A 23,638-nucleotide genomic window follows, 5' to 3' on the forward strand; every position below is an offset into this window, starting at 1 on the left:
CATCCGAAAATGACCGAACTCGAGGCGATTCTGTCCGAGCAGGCAAGACTGTGACTATCTCTTTGATCAATCCAAGCAAAACAATGTATATTTATCTGACACTCTGGAAGTAAAGTATGGAAACTTTGCAGTTTAAAACACGAATTATTTTACATGATTCAGAATGTTTGGCTTATATTTGTATTGAATGAGGAATAAAATACAAACCTTAAGATGTCTGTACTGTTTGTTTAGTAAAAACGTTAATGAAATGATAATGTTTTATAAAAACATATTTAAAAGATTGTTGTTTTATTCATGTTCTCATATTTATATATATCAAACTCTAATGTTAAAAGCACTAGGGTTGTTCCCATAGGTTGTTCCAGCGGACGACTTCTTCTATCCTCTTCTTTGTGTTTGTTTTTGACTTTATTGCTCGCGTCGCCGCCTGGTGGTTCAAAAAATAGTGCAACAGCGAGCGCGTTAACTATAAACGCCTCGTCCGTTTGGTGAGACGTGCGCGCGATCCGCGGAGGCTTGCGTTGCGGACCAAAGCGCGAGTATAAACAAAGCTTAAAGCCCTTAAAGTGCACCACAGAATTACAGACAATTAATCTGTTACATTAAACCTCAATTAAACACAACCTACCATTGCTATACGACTGACACAGTTTGAAAACCAAACAGGCTTCAGCTATTTTTACAACTGTTAGTTAGATAAACAAGTACAGGTGGAATGAACAAAAAAATCTAATCTGGTGAGAAGAACAAGCTAAGGCTGAAATGCAAGGAAATCACTTCAAATTCTTCTGTTGGTGCTTTCCAAAATGCACTGGAATGTGGTTCTTAATGCTACGCAAGGACTGCACTAAATAAACATTATAGCGTCATTAGCGTAACGTTTCATCTTCTACACTTGTAATACAACTCTGCTATTGAAAAATCTGTCTGAGCAAGTTCAAATTCACGTGAACTGAAAATTATGACCAACTTGTGACTTGTATGCATTTGGTAGATGCTTTTATCAAAGGCAACTTAGAGTGCATTACAGGTATACACTCACCTAAAGGATTATTAGGAACACCTGTTCAATTTCGCATTAATGCAATTATCTAATCAACCAATCACATGGCAGTTGCTTCAATGCATTTAGGTGTGTGTGGTCCTGGTCAAGACAATCTCCTGAACTTCAAACTGAATGTCAGAATGGGAAAGAAAGGTGATTTAAGCCAGTGGTTCTCAAACTTTTTTCACGTGTGGCCCACCTTGTGTACAGTACGTTCCTTCGCGGCCCCCCAAAGAAAATGTATGACAAAAAACTGTTCTAAAATGTAACATTTTAATTAAACAAAACATATTAAGTTATACATAGTAGTGCTGTTGGTTAGTTGCCTTATTTTTTTAGGTTTAATTACACAGAATTCATGATAAATGAATGTATTTTATAAAATGTCATAAAACTGGGGCCCCCCTGGCATCATCTCGCGGCCCCCCAGGGGCCCCGGCCCCCAGTTTGAGAACCACTGATTTAAGCAATTTTGAGCGTGGCATGGTTGTTGGTGCCAGACGGGCCGGTCTGAGTATTTCACAATCTGCTCAGTTACTGGGATTTTCACGCACAACCATTTCTAGGGTTTACAAAGAATGGTGTTAAAAGGGAAAAATATCCAGTATGCTTCTTTCGACCTAGAAAATGTGAAAAGATCAACCCAGTAACTTAGTTTTAGTAAACAATTCTCTGCAAGCATGTGAAAAAATAGGTCATTGAAATTTGGCTCCCCTTGTGATGTCAGAAGGGGATCATACCTCCCCTTAATCAGCACTATCCAACCACAGCACTGACATTTAGTGCAAAGATAAACTCATTTGCATATAAAAGGACACACCCAAAACAGCACCTTTTTGCTTATACCTACAAAGTGGCAATTTTAACATGCTATAATAAATTATCTATATAGTATTTTGAGCTGAAACTTCACACACATAATTTGGGGACACCAAATTCTTGTAACAAATTATTGTAAAATGTCCCCATTAAACATATCCAATCACTCAAACTGCTTTTGAAGTTGGCGATGGAGTTGCGTGCAGGTGCCTTGCGTTGGTAGTTAATGCACTGATGCACCCCAGGCAACAGCAAAGAATCAACCTTTTATGTAACATATAATTACTAAAAACCATACAATGCCACTTGTCATTGTTTATTCTTAGGGTTAGCAACTGCATTTCACTCACTCTTGCAACCACCATTCATCATTTCTACAGAAACCCAATATCAAATACAATTAAAGTCAAAGATGGTTACAGAAACACTCACTCATCGATTCAACATTTCCCATTTAACCACTAGCCTGAATAGCATTCGTCTGTGGTATGGGCATAGAGACAGATAAAGAGAGACTGATGACAGATTTTTGTCCCCCTGTGGCTCTAAACTGTCTCCTTCTCGCAGCCAGCCATCTGGCTCACTTTCCACAGGCACCTTCTGCCTTCTCATCTGAGAGAAAAATATGCGAGAATAGCTACATATGGGAACAGAGAGGACAGCCTAATTAAAGGTCAATATTAGAGTCTGGTCACTGTGTGCTGTGTAAATACAGTACTTCAGTGAAAACTAAACCAACTTGTATTAGGTTTTTTAAATGACGCACCATTAGTGGTATTCTAAATGGAAAGAACTCAGCAAACATGCAATATATACAGTACTGTGCAAAAGTCTTAGGCCCCCCATCACCAGACTTGTTGTTTTAAAAGTTTTAATGTCCATCCATATTTATTTTTCAATCTATTTTATTAAGATACAAATAGAAAATATGTAAAAAAAAGTACATTTTCAGGTCTAAAATGTGTTCTTTAGGCATCGTCGGTGTTAAGTGTGACCTCTCTTGGCATAAAACACATCTTGAGCTTTTTAAGCAGAATTAGTTTTTATAAAATTAGAAATTAGAATTTAACTCTTTCACCGCCAGCGTTTTTTAAAAAAGTTGCCAGCCAGCGCCAGCGTTTTTCATGATTTTCACAAAAGTTTAATGCCTTCCAGAAAATGTTCTTAAACATATAAATATATAAACATACAATATACCAAATGAAAGAACAGACCCTCTGCTTTCAAACAAAAAAACCTGTTTCATCCTACCTTCAGTAGTTCTTTTGTAATCAGCTTTTGAATATGGGTAGGTTTCTGCAATAAGACCACATTTTGAGCAAAAAGCAGAGATAATTCAATTTTTGTGACGGACTTTTCATAGAGATCCCATTCAGAGCGATCTTTAAAACAGACACGGACATGCAGCAGCTTGCCATAGGGCAATACTTCCGGTTTTAAAAAGTTGCGGAAGGTATTGCGGAAAGACGGAAATACTCGTCATTGGCGGGGAAGCGTTTTCTCTTGATTGACGAGATATCTCGTCAATGGCGGGGAAAGAGTTAATTTTATTTAGGTTTAAGAGATCCTGCAGTTTCCTGCTATTGCTCAAGTGGAAGGGGAGTTTAACCTAAAAACTTGACATATCAGCTTACATTTTTATACAGTTTTTAATACTACAGTATATACACATTTCCTGTATTTTCTGGATGTATTATATTAAAGAGACTGAGAAATAATTATATATGATCACTATAACATTGCAAAAACAACTAATCTAATTCTGGCAGGGTGGCCTAAGACTTTTTCATAGTACTGTATGTACAAATCCATAGATAAACACAGCCACTTCCAGATGTAAACTGGTTTACTGCCACTGAATACAAAATGTGATGATAATGTCTAAAACTGACATGATAAACCCTTCCTTACTTCTGAAAATTGAGATTCAAGACATTGTAAGACCATGGCTAGCTCTTCTTTTTCATGGTTATGTCAAATAAGCTATATTGGAAAAGGGGATACTGTTTTTTGAAACATGCAAGGTAGTTCCTAGCCATTTCAAGCTAGCAAGATGCAAGTTGGTAGAGACCTGGCTGAGCTAAAAGACCGTAGGTCCTCAACAAACCAACATATTCAAAAATATTTAACACATTCGACTTTGCAATAACAATTACATTTTTTAAAAAAGTTTATCAGGTAATTTAGTACAAATCTAACTTTCTACAATACCTAAATGTTGTTAACTTATTTAAGATGTCAAATACATTTTTGGTGTCCCCGGAGAACGTATGTGAAGTTCAAGCTCAAAATACCATATAGATAATTCACTATAACATGTTAAAATTGCCACTTTGTAGGTGTGAGCAAAAATTTGCTGTTTTTTGGGTGTGTCCTTTTAAATGCAAATGAGCTGATCTCTGCACTAAATTGCAGTGTCGTGGGCAGATTAAGAGGAAGTATTATCCCCTTCTGACATCACAAGGGGAGCCACATTACCCATTTTTTCACATGCTTGCAGAGAATGGTTTACCAAAACTAAGTTACTGGTTTGATCTTTTTCACATTTTTTTAGGTTGATAGAAGCACTAGGGACCAAATTATAGCACTTAAACATGGACAAAGTCAGATTTGTATAATATGTATCCTTTAAGGTGTAGTTCATAAACAATGAATTTGAACTTGACACTCTTTCCTGACTTAAATATAAGCAGCATTACTATAAATATTACTATAAGTCTTGTAGAATCAACATTTACACACTACAGGAATAATAAATATACAGCGGAGATGAGGTGAAGCAAGGTCAAGTATCTCTGAGAAGTGGAAAGGAAAATAAACCTGCAAGTTAGCCATGTTTACAATCTGGATCCCTGACTACACTCAAACAGTTGTTGAAAATTATATACACAACTACTAATAGCACAGCTATACTCAGAATGGACAAATATACAGCAGAAAGAAAACGCATGTTTAATTCAACAGATAATCACATCATACAGCCTTAAAGGGATAGTTCACCCAAAAATAAAAATTCTGGCATAATTACCTCATCCTCATGTTGTTCTAAACCTCTATACATTTATTTTTTTGATGAACACAAAAGAAGATATTTTGATAAATGATGATAAGCACACAGCTGATTGTAACCATTGACTTCCATAGTATTTGTTTTTCCTACAGTACAATGGAAGTCAGTGGTTATAATCAGCTGTGTGCTTACCATCATTTATCAAAATATCTTCTTTTGTGTTCATCAGAGAAAAAACAACATTCAGGTTTAGAACAACATGAGGATGAGAAAATGATGACAGAATTTTCATTTTTGGGTGAACTATCCCTTTAAGGTCAACATCAGCCTTAGCCAACCCACTGTAGGCCATTTGATCAACCACTTAAACCGGATTGAACTGTGTGTGAGGGAAGGTTTTTAATACCAGCTGGTGCCTGAAGATGAGATGTCTGTCTGGAATGAATATATTAAATAGTGTTTAATATATTAAGCCCTTGGTGTATTGATTTTTCAAGGGTCATGTCAGGAATGTGTGCAGAAAAAGCTTGTCATCTATGGATATAGTTTTAAAGTGGATGGCCAGATTCCCATTCACATGAATGACTTGGCAGAACCCAATAAAATAATTCTGTGGAAGGGAAAGGAAACATTTATACTGTAGGGAATACAGCCACACATAACTTTAGACACAATGATTGTCACATGGTTAATGTGACAAGTAATCTTGGCAAAGATGTGAGAAATGGGAGATGGGCCTCTATTTGCGTCAATGAGTGAAATCAAATTTTGATTCTCCTAATCTCAAAATTACATCATGAGACTTTAGTCTGGATTTCACAGACAGGATCATATACAGTAAATAAACAAACAGACCAACATTCACTTCACATGTGTAGTTAAACAATCTAATCCTTTCTGACTATTAACTACAGTAAAGAACTGTTGAAGTTGAAATGACTACAGGTTACGTCTTTATCATTGCGTGTGTCCTTTTAAATGCAAATGAGCTGAGCTCTGCATTTAATGGCAGTGTCGTGGGTGGATAGTACAGATTAAGGGGCGGTATTATCCCCTTCTGACATCACAAGGGGAGCCAAATTTCAATGATCTATTTTGTCACATGCTTGCAGAGAATTGTTTACCAGTATTAAGTTACTGGGTTGATCGATTTCACATTTTCATGGTTATAGAAGCACTGGGGACCCAATTATAGCACTTAAATGTGGAAAAAGTCAGATTTTCATGATATGTCCCCTTTAAATGAATATTCCATTTTCTTAAAAGAAAAATCCAGATAATTTACTCACCACCATGTCATCCAAAATGCTGATGTCTTTCCTTGTTCAGTCGAGAAGAAATTATGTTTTTTGAGGAAAACATTGCAGGATTTTTCTCATTTTAATGGACTTTAATAGACACCAACAATTAATACTTAACTCAACTCTTAACAGTTTTTTCAACGGAGTTTCAAAGGACTATAAACAATCCCAAACGAGGCATAAGGGCCTTATCTAGCAAAACGATTGTCATTTTTGACAATAAAAATAACAAATAGGCCTATACACTTTTAAAGCACAACTTCTCGTCTAAATCCGGTCGTGATGCGCTAGCGTGACCCGACGCAATACCTCATCACGTCAAGAGGTCACAGAGGACGAACGCGAAACTCCGCCCCAGTGTTTACAAGTGTGTTGAAAGAGGACCGTTCCTACGTTGTTGTATGTCAACTGATACTAATTAATGTCTTTGTGTCAGTTTATTGTTTACAATGGTCCGCAAATGTGCGTTTTATATATGTAACACGTGACCTCCCTACGTCACTACACATTTACGTTAGGTCGCGCTGGACTGGACCTAGACGAAAATTTGTGGTTTAAAATAGCATATTTTTTATTTTTCTTGTCAAAAATGACAATCGTTTCGCTAGATAAGACCCTTATGCCTCGTTTGGGATCGTTTATAGTCCTTTGAAACTCCGTTGAAAAAAACTGTTAAGTGTTGAGTAAAGTAATAATTGTTGGTGTCTATTAAAGTCCATTAAAATGAGAAAAATCCTGCAATGTTTTCCTCAAAAAACATAATTTCTTCTCGACTGAACGAAGAAAGACAACATTTTGGATGACATGGTGGTGAGTAAATTATCTGGATTTTTCTTTTATGAAAATTTAATATTCCTTTAAGGTGCACTGGAGTAGATTCTCGTGTTCATACAAACTGGCTAGGCTACGTTGGAAAGCTGATAAATGCTGCCTTCGAATGCAACAAGGCACAACCGAATCTAATGTTTTTTTCAATTCCTGTCTCCCACAAATGTCCCTCTCTCTGATACCACCTGCAACCAATTAGCAAATCATTGGAACTTGGTTGGTTCATTGACAGAATGAATAAGAGAATGTGAGAAATAAGAAAAACCCATGATATATGGCCAAACAAATTTAGTTATTCCAAGTGTTTTCTCTTATGATTCGTGATTTTTAATAACCAAGACAGCCACAGTATTAAACAAATGTCTTTATTTTACTGATGCTACACATTACTGGATGCTGCACACCAAGTATACTTGCCGCTGCTCCATTAACAAACCGGGGGTAAACAATACTTGTTTCATTTGACTCCACATCAACGCCCCGCTTGTGAGCAAAACAAGATCCTCGCAAGTATCTGAGCAACCAACTGCTCAACAGAGCAAAACTTCGCCAATGGGAGGCTATTCAACTTTGAGCTGAGACCAGTGTCCTGTACAAGCAAAAGAGGGATGGTAAATACTGATTGTATTGTGCTTTATAGATGCCGGGTAACAGGATTAACAGAGATCTCTGCACAAGATCAAGATGGTGTCTATCTGCACATTCAAACTTTATAATCAGCTACAAGCTGTAATTGATGGAAAGATTTTTTTTTATGAATTGCGATATTTTTTACAAACGATTTATCTATGAGCTACATTAGTTAAAAGAAATGAATGTGCCCCCATAATCTTTAATCAAAAATGCAAATTACCTCTCTTTACCTCCGGTCACTGGGTATTCATGAATAACAGTCATGTGACCTTTTACGTCATTCCAGTTGCCTGCCGCCATCTTAAGTACCTACCGAGTACCAGTAGGCTACTGACAAGCATTGGCTAGCTTGCTACGATTTACGGATTTCTTTTCTTTTACTGTCTATGATTTTTACGGATACCGGAAATGGCTACAAAAGACCACACTTCTCACCTCGACGGTCATGAAAAGAAACGCTACTTAAAAAAATATCTTGGTTTGGGTGTGATGCCTACTCAATCCCTGATGCGTTCTTCCACCTGGTGTCCGCTGCTACCGAACTATCACTAATTTTATAACACTAAGAAGGCACGACACAAAATGAAACTTTGCTCGAAGTATAACCTGGATCTCTACACATGAACGCCAGCATTGAAAACATTGTTTGTGTACACAAAGTTTACTAAAAAAAAAAAAGGTTTAGAACAACTGCCTTACTGACAACTAGCTGTTATGGTGTTCGCTCGTCGTCTTTGCCAGACATAAAGAATCGATTTGCGAATGCGAATGAATGAATCTCATATGAGGCTCTTTTTTAACTAGAAGGTTAATATTGTTTTCACTTGCGACAAAACAACAAATTATCTGTGCATTTATATGGAACTATGCTTTAGGAGCTATCATCTTCTCCCTCCTTACGTCACATTCAGAGATCGATACATCTTGACTGGCAAGATGGCGGCGAGCGAACGTCAAAACAACCAAAGTAGGTTTTTTAGTAAACTCTGTGTACACAAACAATGTTCTCAATGCTCGAGTTCACGTGTAGAGACACAGGTGATACTTCGAGCAAAGTTTCATGTTGTGTCGAGCATTCTTAGTGTTGTAAAAATAGCGATGTTGATGCCCACAACATATTGAAGGCATAGCTTATAGTTCTTTTGCGACCACTTCAGGTACCCAAAATGGCAGAAGACAAGTTTGAGATGTGAGTGACGTCAGCTGATATTCATGAATACACTGTTAAATGCAGCTTTTTGTCAAAACAACATATATTTTTATGAAACTTTAACTTAAAAAATTAAGTTAAACTATTTTAACTAAGCCAAAACTTAAAGTAGGTTGAATTGACTTGCAAAACCAAGTTGTTTTAACTTCATGCTGCATATTTGTTACAGTGTGGCAAGTGGGCGGCCCGGGAAAAGATTGCAGCAATTAGCAAATAGCTACATGACCCAACTTTTAATGATCCAATCAATTATCGATCGACTCCGATATACATCACAATCGAGGGGCAACCTTCCGATCTCTCTAATGAAGCCAACACGGAAGTGACTTAAACTGCAATTCATCGACTGGCCGCTTGAGGCTGGCTTCAAAAGGGAGTCAATTCCCATAGACTCCCATGTTAAAAATGGTCAACTTTACAGTAGAAAATAATATGTTTACAGCCTGGTACAAAAAGTGTTTTTGGCCTATATAGCTAATTTTGCCCTTCATGACAACTGTGAGGGGGGTGAATTTTTTTGTAACTCACCCGTTAAGATTAGGGGAGACCGGGGCTGGTTGTCTCACGGGTTGGTTGTCACACTGCTTATTCCAGACATACTACATGGCGCTGTGGTACAATTTTGATATCAATTTGTTAGCCTTTAATAGCTTACTCATTTGCACTTGTAATTTTGCTGAGCAGACACAAAACATTGAGGTTAGGAGACAATTTTTTATTTTTATGGGTCAGAGTAAATTTTCATGTTGGTGTTGTTTTTGTGTTGAGATCTTATAGGATAGTAGTCATTCAAAAACAAAACACTCATTAAAAAGCTAAAAGTAGTTGCTTTATTTTGAGTCATCTTTTAGCGATCAAGTTAAAGCCGTGTGGCAGCTAGCTTATCATGTTTGTCAAGAAGTCGGTTGGGGATGGTTGTCACATAGCTTGCGGGGTTGGTTGTCACATGTGAGTATTGGACATGTAGACCTTTTAAGACTGTTTGTCTGTTTGTTTGATTTTGTTTGCTGTTAAAATAAAATAAAGCATTAAATAAAGAGGTTTTAACACAAAACATTATTTCATTTTATTTCTCAACACAGTGGACAATAGGCTTTATGCCCAGCTGCACTACTTCCTGAACTTCAGCCAGCTTCTTGTTTCCTGTCTGCCATTATTGGACAAACTGATTAATCCAGGTGTGCCTGACCTCAGTAGTCACAACAACAATAATCAGACACACCTGGATTAATCAGTTTGTCCAATAATAGCAGACAGGAAACAAGGAGCTGACTGAAGTTCATAGTGCAGCTGGGCATAAAGCCTATACAAGCAACTGATCACCCACTTTAATCCCATTGTTTAAACATAAGGGGCATTAATAACAACTATCATAGGGGTGGATTCATATTAAAACTTATTTGGAGTTTCTAGCTTAAAAAACTAAAAAGTTACACATTATCTTTTCAGATCCCAATTTATCATTGAAATCCTATTGAACCTCTATAGGGAGGGACAACCAACCCCATACCCTGTGACAACCAACCCCGTGATGGGGTTGGTTGTCACATTGTGTCAGAGTGTCTTTGATGGTTAATTACTTCCTGTTACAATACATTCGAAAAGTAACAAGTATACACATTTAAAGCCAAGACTCCAAAGTTTCATTTCATGTAGGAATTACTGCTGAAAGATTTTTTGAAGATGAGCAATTCATGCATGAGTAAAAATTGTGACAACCAACCCCGGTCTCCCCTATATTAAGCCTTAAACTTCTGCATAATTAAGGGCGTGGCCGCTTGAGTGTCGGTTGAACAGCCACTGCTGTCACTAGACTCGCGCTAGGCGGGCGTGGTTTCACCTCAGCTTCACCCATGTCCCGCCTCTTTACCCATTTTCGGTTTTCCGCGAGTAATTCGCGGGGACGCGCGGCCAAGATGGCGACGGCAGGCAACGCCTACTTTAAGCTTCAAAAGCGATCTTCACAAACCAATGGGTGACGTCACGGACACTACGTCCATATTTTTTTACGGTCTATGATCACAATGGAAAAATAAGACAACAGCTACTTCCGTTTCATTGTGACTATAAATAATAGTCTGTTCCTTACACAAAATTATCTAGAGACTTCAGAAATCTTTGGAGCACAAACCTTATGTCGCCTTCACACTTTCAGCTTGAAAATATCTATTCAGACCGATATGGCATTGATATTGTTCCTTTTGCTACTATTGTACAAAATAGTTTTGTGCGATACTGTTATTTTTACTTTTTTCCCGACCAGAATAGATCCTACTATAATAAACAGATTATCTATTGGTCACACATATTCACATGACACAAATTCACAGTTCAGAGTTCATCAAAGTTGAACTTGAATGCACCAAAGTGCAAAATTGCTTGAAACGTCTAGTTTAATCATAGCATTATGGATAACATGAATGGTGTTGTTTTATCCTTAGTGGCTATCTGTACCCCTCCTGTACCTGAACAAGCTATACAAGTACCCCTTTGCCACCACACTGTAAAAACTTTCTTGACTAGTGATGAGTTGTATAAATTATAAAAATAAAGTTGAATTAGCTTAAGTTATTTCAACTTTATTTTTAAAAGTTTATAGCAACTCCATACTAGTCAAGAAAGTTTAAAGACACACTATGCAGTTATTTTACCTTAATATAACAGCTTCAAATTTATTTCAGTTGTAAACAAAGTCATAGTAGGGCGAATAATCCTCCTGTTGAAGCTCGGGGAGGACGCCGCTAGCAAAACCACCAATGCAAGCTTGAGAGAACCGCCCCTGACAAATCTCGCGAGAATCACGACTTGCTTTACGGCAACAACGTCACACATGTTAGGCTTGTTCGACTTCATGTGGCGCTGCAAGAACCGACCGCCGGATGACGTCAAAGTACCACGAGAATGATCCGAGACGGCACTTTGAGGTCATCCGGCTGTCGGTTCTTGCAGCGCTGCATGAAGTAGATCAAGCCTATAACAACAACTGCACGCGCAAATTTGAGACGTGAGGCTAAACCATTTAAAAGTTAAGAAAGCGCGTTCGGAAGAGAGTAGGAAAAGGAAAAGAAAATCTGACCACGTTAGGAACCGGACAAGAGTCCCACTCTGTCAGGTTTTTACTCGTTGGCATGAGCTAAAAGACAGCACTGGATGGGATGCTGATTTTGCGATCTTGTTGATGGACTAGTAAGTAAATCTCTCATTTGTAAACTTGTTTGCGGTCTATGTTGTATGTAGTATGTCATGCGATTATCATGACAACAGTTGTCAATATCTCATATAATTATCAGGACATAAATAAGCCTAGAAGTTGTAAATAGTGTAAACATGCAAACTATTATGATAAATAGCAATAATCATGTATAGTGACATTATAACGAACAACGTTATGAAATAATGCAACGTACACAATTAACTTTGCCATGGCATTTTGTAATGTTTACTTGTGATTTAGCTGCAATCATGTAAAAACGTTATAAGCTAGCAAACGTGGTACTTGATTATTATATGCACTCTACACTTGGAATAAACTTCTTATTATCCTATTAACATCATCTGTAGTTTAGTAGACTATGCAGTAGCCTAATATTTGTATGAAATTGTGAAACATTACCTGGTCATTATCTTCGGAGTACTAGAGTGGGAAATTACGACAGTTGCAAGTATTCTCCAGCGACTCTAGGGGTCGCTGTTTGACAAAAACGCTGAAACTGCATAGAACGGCTTTAAATAAATTGTAAATTCAAGTTGCTTAAACTTAAAAAGTGCAACAAGGAATTTTTGTCTTTAAGATAAGCATTAAGCAGAAATCTGCTTGTTGGAAGAAAGAAACAAGGCCGTCAAGTCGGGCCTGCTGAACCTGCATGCGGCACCTGTAGTTTCCCATGGGAATCTTCATTTCACAACTGTGTGACACACCGCCACCTCTGCTGCACGTCTAACATCCTGCCAGCACACCCCCCCACATCCCTTGCATTACTGATTCACTTGGCAATCCGTCTCTGAAATAAGCACTAGCAAGTCCGCATACAACTTTACCTGCAGGCAATGATAAGGAGCTACTCTGCTGACTGCAGAAGGAGTACTTAAGATAAGCCACGCTTTCTCCGAAGCTTTACTTGACCCAACTGCCAACAGGGAGTTTTTTCACCCTGATTCAGCCCTGTATTAAAATCAACTTACAGGCTAACTTTAATGTGCAGTCAGTCAAGTAACCCTTAATAAAAAAAACACTAGGGAAAGCCCTAAAAAGCAGATTGTTACCAATAAAAGATCTCTATGTTAGTTCATAAGAGATTAATTTAACATGAATAACATCATACAACAAAACTTTCATGCATTTTCTCCATGCTAAACATAGAGGACAGTGTTTGAACCCAAGGCCCTTGTCTCCATCTTTACAACATCACTGCATCAATGATTCAAAGCAGTAAAATGAAATAGCTTTACACAAAATTACGTGATGCTTGCTCTTATCAAAACCTCACACCACAAGGTGTGTTTTCTGGGTAGTATAGATATTTTTACTGATCAAAAGAAATCACCCGAGGTCTTAATGATATTTTGGTTCATAAACGGTTTGCATGGCACCACTCCTTCAGTGTAAGTTTATGGGATAATTTTGCCATTTTATTGTCCAACATCACTAAAATCAATTGCTTGGAAATGTAATAGGCTGTTGTTTCAGGCACAAGCAAACAATTAACAAAGATAAGATTAACCTAGCATTAAAAGAAGTGTTTAAAAAAATATCTATATCCACATCAGTAGCGTTGACTGCATTGCATAAGCAAACTATTCAACCATGTTACCTGTAGTCTGGTTCCTCATTCTGGCATAGTTTAGTTTTATTACTTTATAGTTTAGTTTCATACACATATATAATTTCAAACACACACACACACACACACACACACACACACACACACACACACACACACATATACATTTATATATACAGTACTGTGTCTAAGTACAAGTCTTAGGCCACCATGCTACCATTAGATTTGTAGTTTTTGCAATTGTATAGTGATCAATCTTATATAATTATTTCTCAGTCTTTTTATTAGAATACAACCAGAAAATACAGGAAATGTGTGTAGTATAAGCTGAAGAGTCAATTATTTAGGGTAACTCCCATTCCACTTGAGCAATAGCCGGCAGCTGCAGGACCTTTTTAACCTAAATGAAATTAAATCCTAATTTCTCATTTTAATCAAATGACTTCAGGACTTCAGTCTCCTCAAAAAAGCTCACAAAAGATGTATCATGCCAAGAGAGGTCACGCTAAATAACGACTGATGCCTCAAGAAGACATTTAGTTCAGAAAATTTTTTGTTGTTTTATATGTGTACATATTTCCTGTTTGTATATTAAAAAAGAGTGAAAAATGAATATGGATGGACATTAAAACTTTGCAAAAACAACAAACTGCTGGTGGTGGCCAAATACTTTTGTGTGTATATATATATATGCTATACTTCTCATTAATGCAATTATCTAATCAACCAATCACATGGCAGTTGCTTCAATGCATTTAGGGATGTGGTCCTGGTCAAGACAATCTCCTAAACTCCAAACTGAATGTCAGAATGGAAAAGAAAGGTGATTTAAGCAATTTTGAGGGAGTGACATGGTTGTTGGTGCCAGACGGGCCGGTCTGAGTATTTCACAATCTGCTCAGTTACTGGGATTTTCACGCACAACCATTTCTAGGGTTTACAAAGAATGGTGTGAAAAGGGATAAACATCCAGTTTGCGGCAGTCCTGTGGGCGAAAATGTCTTGTTGATGCTAGAGGTCAGAAAAGAATGGGCTGACTCATTCAAGCTGATAGAAAAACAAACTTTGACTGCAATAACCACTCGTAACAACCGAGGTATGCAGCAAAGCATTTGTGAAGCCACAACACACACAACCTTGAGGCGGATGGACTACAACAGCAGAAGACCCCCACCAGGTACCACTCATCTCCACTACAAATAGGAAAAAGAGGCTACAATTTGCACAAGCTCACCAAAATTGGACAGTTGAAGACTGGAAAATGTTGCCTGGTCTGATGAGTCTCGATTTCGATTTCCATCCTCTGATGGCTACTTCCAGCAGGATAATGCACCATGTCACAAAGCTCGAATCATTTCAAATTGGTTTCTTGAACATGACAATGAGTTCACTGTACTAAAATGGCCCCCATAGAGCATCTTTGGGATGTGGTGGAACTGGAGCTTCGTGCCCTGGATGTGCATCCATCAACTGCAAGATGCTATCCTATCAATATGGGCCAACATTTCTGAAGAATGCTTTCAGCACCATGTTGAATCAATGCCACGTAGAATTAAGGCAGTTCTGAAGGCGAAAGGGGGTCAAACACAGCATTAGTAGGGTGCTCCTAATAATCCTTTAGGTGAGTGTGTGAATATATATATATATAAACTACACTGTCCAACACAAAAAGCTTCTGTCACAGGCAGCAGCTTCCTGCTACTCTTCATGTCGATCCAACACAGCTTCCTTGGTTTGCTATAAATAGCTCACCATTCAAACCTTCCCTGCATGACAAACAGCTGCCATTTATCCTGCTTTATACAATACACCAGTCTAGCCAAAAAGCTAGAAGTAACTGAAGTCTGCTTGCCCGTGGGTCTGTCACCCAAATGGAGTGATGTGATAATTTAAAAACAAGTGCCAACATTTTTCACAGACTCCCTGTCGATTGCAACTCTTTATTTTGTAAGCCAATCACAACAAAAGGGTTAAAATAAGATGCTACTAATGAAATGAGAAAGAATTGAAGAGCTCATTTGCAAAACGCTCTAAGTTTTCTTGTAAATGAGAATTTTTATCAGACTCTTAAAGGGACACTCCACTTTTTTTGAAAATATGCTGAATCCATCACCCCTAGAGTTAAACATTTAATTTTACAGTTTTGGAATCCAGGGATCCAGGGTCTGGCGCTACCACTTTAGCATAGCTTAGCACAATCCATTGAATCTGATTAGACCATTAGCATCACGCTAAAAAATAACCAAAGAGTTTTGATATTTTTCCTATTTAAAACTGAACTCTTCTGTAGTTACATCGTGTACTAAGACTGACAGAAAATTAAAAGTTGTGAATTGCCTACGAAGGAATGCAACGCAGAGATTTTTGACCTGATGGGAGGGGTTCTAGTGGCCCAATCACAGCTCTTGCGGTACGCGTAGAATATACGCCTTGTTAAATTTTTGGTGAGGTGCGCGCAGAGCTACTTACAGCCTACGCATAGCCTACAGCGTAGAACTTACGCACGACTATAAAATACACTTTAGTCTCCCTTTCTCTCTCTCTCTCTCTCTGATCTCTGCATTCCTTTTTAACTGATGACCACTAATGCCTCCATTTACCAGTTTCCTTTAATGCGCCCTGTAATTTCAAGATACAACTAGGAAAAAGTGCATCAGTTTTACAATGCAACGGCAAGCTGAATCAAAAACAGTTCTCCATGCAACACTTTCTTCTTACAGTCAGCAAACTCCCTTCTGTTGGATTTCCACCAGCCTTACCATCTATTATTGAGCTTGCAACTAAAAAGTAAAATGTTTTCAAAGCAGTAGGCTATTTTTTCCGGGAAGTGCTAGGACAGATCTACCGAGGGCATACCGACGATCCGACTGTAATGACTCACAATGAGCCTCAAAACGTTCCAGTTGCTAGGATACATCACTACCACAGAGCCACGGTGGCTGGAAATGAGACTGACAATAAGTAATGTGGGAAGTATAGATGCTGAAATGTGATCAATTTCCTTTTCATTTTGAGTCATGGCGCAAGTGTAAAAAACATCACACCTGGGCAACAGGCATCATCTGGGAGAAAACGAAAGATTTTGCTTACGTCTGAAAGGATGGAAAATCACTTCAGGACGGTCTGTTAGTGTCAGCTTTCACTGTATGCCTGCAGTGTAGATCTGCTGCTACAGTACATGCACCTGCCACAGTCACAAGCAACTTCTTACAACAACTCATTAGCTTTACCAGCAGGGGTGATGGAGCAACCAGCACTTCTGCCTTTTTATTGAGTCCTCAACTGTATAAAAATCAAAGTAAAATTACCAAAGAACTGCCGCATGGTAATATACCCAGTCCTACAGAAGCACCTGCTTGTATAAACAAGTCTACTGAAAACAATTACAATAGAGACAAACTAAGGTGCTCGTTCACTCCCTATGGTTAGAGCTGACACTTTAAACTCTATAAGGACTTTCTTAAAAATTAGTCTGCACTCTGGGGCCTTGATGAATAAGATGGGCATGCACCTATATACAATAGAGCGAGATCATGGAAACCTGGGTACCCAAAACATTATTTATTCATCCGTGTTCTTTTTAAGCTGGATTATGTCCCTGTAGGGGTCAACGTGAGGTTATTTAAAGGGGTCATATCATGAGATTTCTTTTAGTGTAAAATAAGTCTTTGGTGTCCCTAGAGTGCGTATGTGAAGTTTTAGCTGAAAATACCCCGCAGCAGGGTTTCCAGCAGAAAATTTGTTAGTTAAGGTAGGGTTGGGCGGGTGGGCGGGGTCGAGGGCGTGGCAATCAAAGGGGTGGGGTGTATGCGTGGTGAAGTGAAACTAAAGGGTTAATAAACACAAACTAAAGCAGATGTTGTAGAACGTCTGGCGAACGATGATAGATAGCGCAAAAATTTAAAAACTGATTATTTGAGCGTGGCATAGTTGTTGGTGCCAGATGGGCCGGTCTGAGTATTTCACAATCTGCTCAGTCACTGGGATTTTCACGAACAACCATTTCTAGGGTTTACAAAGAATGTTGTGAAAAGGGAAAAACATCCAGTATGTGGCAGTCCTGTGGGCGAAAATACCTTGTTGATGCTAAAGGTCAGAGGAGAATGGACCGACTGATTCAAGCTGATAGAAGAGCAACTTTGACTGAAATAACCACTCGTTACAACTGAGGTATGCAGCAAAGCATTTGTGAAGCCACCACACACACAACCTTGCGGCGGATGGGCTACAACAGCAAAAGACCCCACCGGGTACCACTCATCTCCATACCAAATAGGAAAAAGAAGCTACAATTTGCACAAGCTCACCAAAATTGGACAGTTGAAGAAAAATGTTGCCTGGTCTGATGAGTCACGATTTCTGTTGAGACATTCAGATGGTAGAGTCAGATTTTGGCGTAAACAGAATGAGAACATGGATCCATTATGCCTTGTTACCATTGTTCAGGCTGGTGGTAGGGGTGTAATGGTGTGGGGGATGTTTTCTTGGCACACTTTAGGCTCGTTAGTGCCAATAGGGCATCGTTTAATTGCCATGGCCTACCTGAGCATTGTTTCTGACGATGTCCATCCCTTTATGACCACCATGTACCCATCCTCTGATGGCTACTTCTAGCAGGATAATGCACCATGTCACAAAGCTCGAATCATTTCAAATTGGTTTCCTGAACATGACAATGAGTTCAGTGTACTAACATAGCCCCCACAGTCACCAGATCTCAACCCAATAGGGCATCTTAGGGATGTATTGGAACAGGACCTTCATGCCCTGGATGTGCATCCCACAAATCTCCATCAACTGCAAGATGCTATCCTATCAATTTGGGCCAACATTTCTAAAAAATGCTTTCAGCACCTTGTTGAATCAATGCCACATAGAATTAAGGCAGTTCTGAAGGCGAAAGGGGTTCAAACACAGTATTAGTATGGTGTTCCTAATAATCCTTTAGGTGAGTGTATCCCTGCCTATAAAGGCTGTCCGGAGCAAAGTCGAGGCAGCGAGGCAACAAGTCAGCTGCCTAAGGGGGTGAAAGCTTTTAAGGGCGGCAGAAAACGCCTGGAGGACGCCGAATGCCAGTTGTTGTTTCAACTGAGCACTTTGGTTGCTGTATTACTTCTGCTTTGTTTATCAGTCGTTGTATGATGCGCCGGTTGGTTGTTGTCATATCTGTCCCGCCCCTCCTCCACTGTGATTGGATGGCCGTGTGGGAACCGACATTGACGAGCTGAGCTTTTCACACAAAGTTGAATATTTTTCAACTCTCTGCGCCCAGCGCTCACTCTAAAAACAAACGGTGCTATATAGCACCAAAAGTGGTTCTTTGCTCGTAATCATAGAAGAACCGTTTTTAGTGCCATATAGCACCGGTGAAGCACCAGTGAAGCACCTGTGTAGAACCAAATAGGGGCCATATAGCACCACATATGGTTCTACATAGCACTATTTGGTTCTACACAGGTGCTTCACTGGTGCTTCACCGGTGCTATATGGCACTAAAAACGGTTCTTCTATGATTACGAGCAAAGAACCACTTTTGGTGCTATATAGCACCGTTTGTTTTTAGAGTGCTGAACGCGAAAAAACGTCAAACTACGACTTTCAGCGTGGAAAAAAACGTTAGCTGCTCCCTTTGTTGAAAAATGGCAAGCTTCCAAGGGAAACAATTGAAAACATATGCCTGCCGCAGGCGTAAAAGCTTTGGTGTGCACAACCCCCTAAGCTTTCCAACACAGTCTTTGTCAGGTCGACAAAAGTCCAAACATGTGTCAAATAGAGACAGAGTTAATGTTGCATTGAAAATGATTTGTAGAGAAAGTCAAGGTCCATTATGACCAAAATGTACTTCAGCACATCAACAGAAAATAATACAAAAAGAGCAGTTCAACACTTCCATAAGCAGGACTCCACCAGAGGCAACTGGTGTCAAGAGACTACTATTAAAAGAGAGAAAGAGAGAGGGAGAGAGAATCCTCCTCTGAGAAATCATGGCTGCGTCTTGTGCATCTGCTGGGCTCACTGGGGTAGGAGATAAGAGACCTGTGTGCTTCCTGATAACATGCCACTGAATACGATTTCATTCAGTGAATTAAGAGCTTTGATATGAAATATTATGAAATATTATAATCTCTAGTGTGTACTAGTGACATAACTTTAAGGACTGTGGTCTATTTTAAGTCTTCCTTAAACTAGGATCCATCCGGCTCTGAAGGTCATTAGGTCAACCAGAATTTCAGAAAGTGAAGTGAGCCTTGCCACTGTGTGAAGGACAAGGCATTAGTCATCTTTTGTGGCCATGCATATATTTAGAAGTGGTGTATAACTGATATCAACCATGTATTTTACTACAATTCAATACTAATATCCCATTATTTTTAAATTAAACTAATTTAGTGTTTTCAAGGACACACCCACACACCGGTTGGATCAAAAAAGAGATAAACTGCCCCAGACTCGCATTATTGGTTGTTGCTTTGTTATTCAATTTATTTATTTAGCTATTTAATTAACACAAGCCAGTAAACCGTGGAGCAATATGCAAATGCCCTAAGGCTTATATGCAAATTGGTTATCTAAGTGCCCTCAGTGACACGGTTATTTTAACATCCCAATCTCAAATTAAACACTTCTCATCTTCCTTTGCAGATAAACTGGAACCAGTCTAGTAATCCAAATGTTATGCAATCTCCCGGCTGGCCGAGGCTCAGGAAGTTGTAATCCTGACAGCTCATTTCATGATGGGCTATATTATTGATTTCTGTCACATTAAAATTATCTCCTGAATGGAATCATTGTGCTATCTGCCAAAAATCTCATTCAACAAAGTCTGACTGAGATTCATGCCAGCACATGGCACTATGGCTCTGGATATAACCAAATAGATTTACAGACCAAAAGCCACATTGTTTGCATTCTTGATTTATCCTGATGAGAAGGCTACTACAGATTAATGTTTCGTTCAAAGTCTGACATGCACTTAAATATTTGTAACAATTTGTAGAAAATACAAATAGAGACAAGAATGTTCACACACCAGAGCGACTGCATTTTCGCCACATTCCACACACGCCGCAGCAAAAGAGGTCAGAGAAGTTTAAAAAGACAATCAGGTACAGTATGCATGGGTACAGGGCAACTGTAAAGATGCGTTATCTATACACCTCATCAAACTTCATTCATGTGTTTATAAAGAGATTGTAATGAAGCAGCATGATCCAGGAAGGATGAAAAAAATCTTGCACGACCAGAGATGTGAACTACTTTTTTGTAGGTTAAAATACCTCTTACACCACATTGACAAAATTGGCTCTGCATATACATTTTTAAGATGCAATGCATAACATTGACTCCTACTGTTCGTGAAAAAAAAACATTGTATAACTTTTTTGCATGGCAGGCAGATTTTTAACTGCAACAAGAAATCAATTTTTAAAGGTGCAGTGTGTAATTTTTAGAAGGATCTCTTGACAGAAATGCAAAATAATATACAAAACTATATTATCAGGGGTGTATAAAGACATTTTATAATGAACTGTAATGTTTTTATTACCTTAGAATGAGACATTTTTATCTACATACCGAGGGTCCCATTTTATGCCACCATGTTTCTACAGAAGCCCTTAAAGGAATAGTCTACTCATTTTCAATATTAAAATATGTTATTACCTTAACTAAGAATTGTTGATACATCCCTCTATCATCTGTGTGCGTGCACGTAAGCGCTGGAGCGCGCTGCGACGCTTCGATAGCATTTAGCTTAGCCCCATTCATTCAATGGTACCATTTAGAGATAAAGTTAGAAGTGACCAAACACATCAACGTATTTCCTATTTAAGACGAGTAGTTATACGAGCAAGTTTGGTGGTACAAAATAAAACGTAGCGCTTTTCTAAGCGGATTTAAAAGAGGAACTATATTTTATGGCGTAATAGCACTTTTGGGAGTACTTCCGCTCCCCTTCTCCCTCTCATAATGGTAGAGGGAGGGTGTTACTGCGCCGAGTCGAAGTACTCCCATAAGTATCGAAGCGTCGCAGCGCGCTCCAGCGCTTACGTGCACGCACACAGATGATAGAGGGATGTATCAACAATTCTTAGTTAAGGTAATAACATATTTTAATATTGAAAATGAGTAGACTATTCCTTTAACGGACAAACTTTTTTTACTAAGTTGTCTCCGAAGATGACATGTTTGTCCAGTGGTGGCTACCGTAGCTTCTCTATGCGTTTCAAAAGCGAGGGGTGAGCAGTGAACTGAGCCATTGGTTGAACAATGCAATCATATTACTTGTTGGAAAGGGCGTGAAAAAAAGGAATTTTAATATATCCCAAGGCATTATTAATTCATTCACCCAATCTAAATGAATGAAGATATCAAGCCATGAGCCATCTGTGGTCAAAAGTAGTTGTTCTTAATCTGCTTGTTTATTTAGATTACCATAAATATGACATGCAGTTGCAGGTAGTAGTTCAGATGTGGTAAAGCAGCAGTTTCTATATGTGTGACGTCAAAAAACTGTCGGTAGGCACGTAGGACGTTAAAAAAGTCCAAGTATGAAGCCACATTTGTTTTAAGATGAAAACAAAACTTTTGGTTCCATATATGCAAATTCGATTAGCATAAAATAATAGTTTATTTTTTAGCTATTATTATTGTTGTTGTTACTAATACTAATATTAATCATAATAATAATAGTTTTGTATAATTTTTTTTTTTAAATATTAAAATGTTTAAATATTTTAAAATCTAGTCAACACAACAAGTGACGACAAAATGACGTATAATGCAACATTGTGTAAAATGAAACAAATAAGCTCTCTAAAGCCTCGTTTTCTTTCATTAATAATAACCGTTTAACTCAGATGTCTTACAAACCTGTTAATCCACTCGTCTTTTACAATACCGTCTCTTTAACTCAAGTATAATCGTGACCACGGCTGTGTTTTAAAACCTGAGCTAACTACATAGACAGCATTTGGGACGTCAGAGTCACGAGCGTGCGTTTTCGTGCACCGTGGGCGCGTGTTTCTCAAAACTAGTAGCCAGTCAACACGCTATGTTTTACGACACAGCCATGGTTCACTTGTCATCAGCCAATGTTTAGCAAAAACACAGGCAGGAAAGGAAAAACTGCCGTTGTGTAATATATAATGACAAACAGGAGGACTGTAATGTGATACACTGAGCTCATAATAAAACGCTTATATCACGCAGTCGATGCCAGAGATGAAGTGTGCTGTATTTATAGCAAACGATTCCAGATCAGCTAGCGAGAAACGTACGCAGCATCAATGTATGTTAAAGTGACAGTTACCTGGTCCAGCGGTAGATTAATAATCTCACTGATTGGCTGCAGTACTGTAAAGCCAGTGCAAGCCGTCGTGATGGCCATGATTCAGTCCAGCTCTCGGCTCCCTTGAAATCCCCCAAAACGCCGTCTTCCCTCAGTCTGACTCCGTCTCCCTCTTTCTCTCCTTTTCTGGCGTTGTCTGTTCGCTGCGATGTCCTCTTGTGCTCCTCTGGTAGCGGACTATCAGTGCTTTTTCTCTTTTGAACATCAACACAAAGCTCGTGTAGGCGGACTGTGTCGCCCAACCCCTCCATTACATCAAAATACAGCTGCTCAGGGCAGACAACTTCACTGCCGCTCCCATTCATTCATAATCCCTCCCAACTCAATTACTACTGTATGTATCAACATGTGTGTAGGGCAAGCAGTAGAAAACATGCACCACATATAATATTGAATTATGTTTGTATGTAAGCAATATAATATTGTTAAGTAAATGTGGCAAGTGCATGATTTCATATTATCAATATGTACAATGTTTACATGTTGCTTCCCAAATTCTCCTTTGTAAGTGTCGCAACACTTTTTATGATTACTTTTGAGCTTAATCTGTATTAAACTGGGATATTCATTCATTCAAACTTACAAGTTACTCTGCAATGACATCACATCTTTGCAAACTTACTGTAATAGCAACAATAAACCTCCAATAAACCTTTGAG

General features: G+C 38.6%; 1 protein-coding gene across 1 annotated transcript in view; it reads right to left on the reverse strand.

The window, feature by feature from the left end:
* Nucleotides 1–23,235, reverse strand: part of LOC129416951 (lysophospholipid acyltransferase 2) — an 81,943-nt gene extending 58,708 nt beyond the window's left edge. The window contains exon 1 of the mRNA XM_073864903.1: nucleotides 22,941–23,235. Within this exon, the coding sequence (XP_073721004.1) occupies nucleotides 22,941–23,018 (78 nt within the window). The 5' untranslated portion in view covers nucleotides 23,019–23,235. The remainder of the gene's footprint in view (nucleotides 1–22,940) is intronic.
* Between the last annotated feature and the right edge of the window lie 403 nt (nucleotides 23,236–23,638).

The sequence above is a fragment of the Misgurnus anguillicaudatus genome, unplaced genomic scaffold (genome assembly GCF_027580225.2).
Source record: "Misgurnus anguillicaudatus unplaced genomic scaffold, ASM2758022v2 HiC_scaffold_28, whole genome shotgun sequence".
Classification (NCBI taxonomy): domain Eukaryota; kingdom Metazoa; phylum Chordata; class Actinopteri; order Cypriniformes; family Cobitidae; genus Misgurnus; species Misgurnus anguillicaudatus.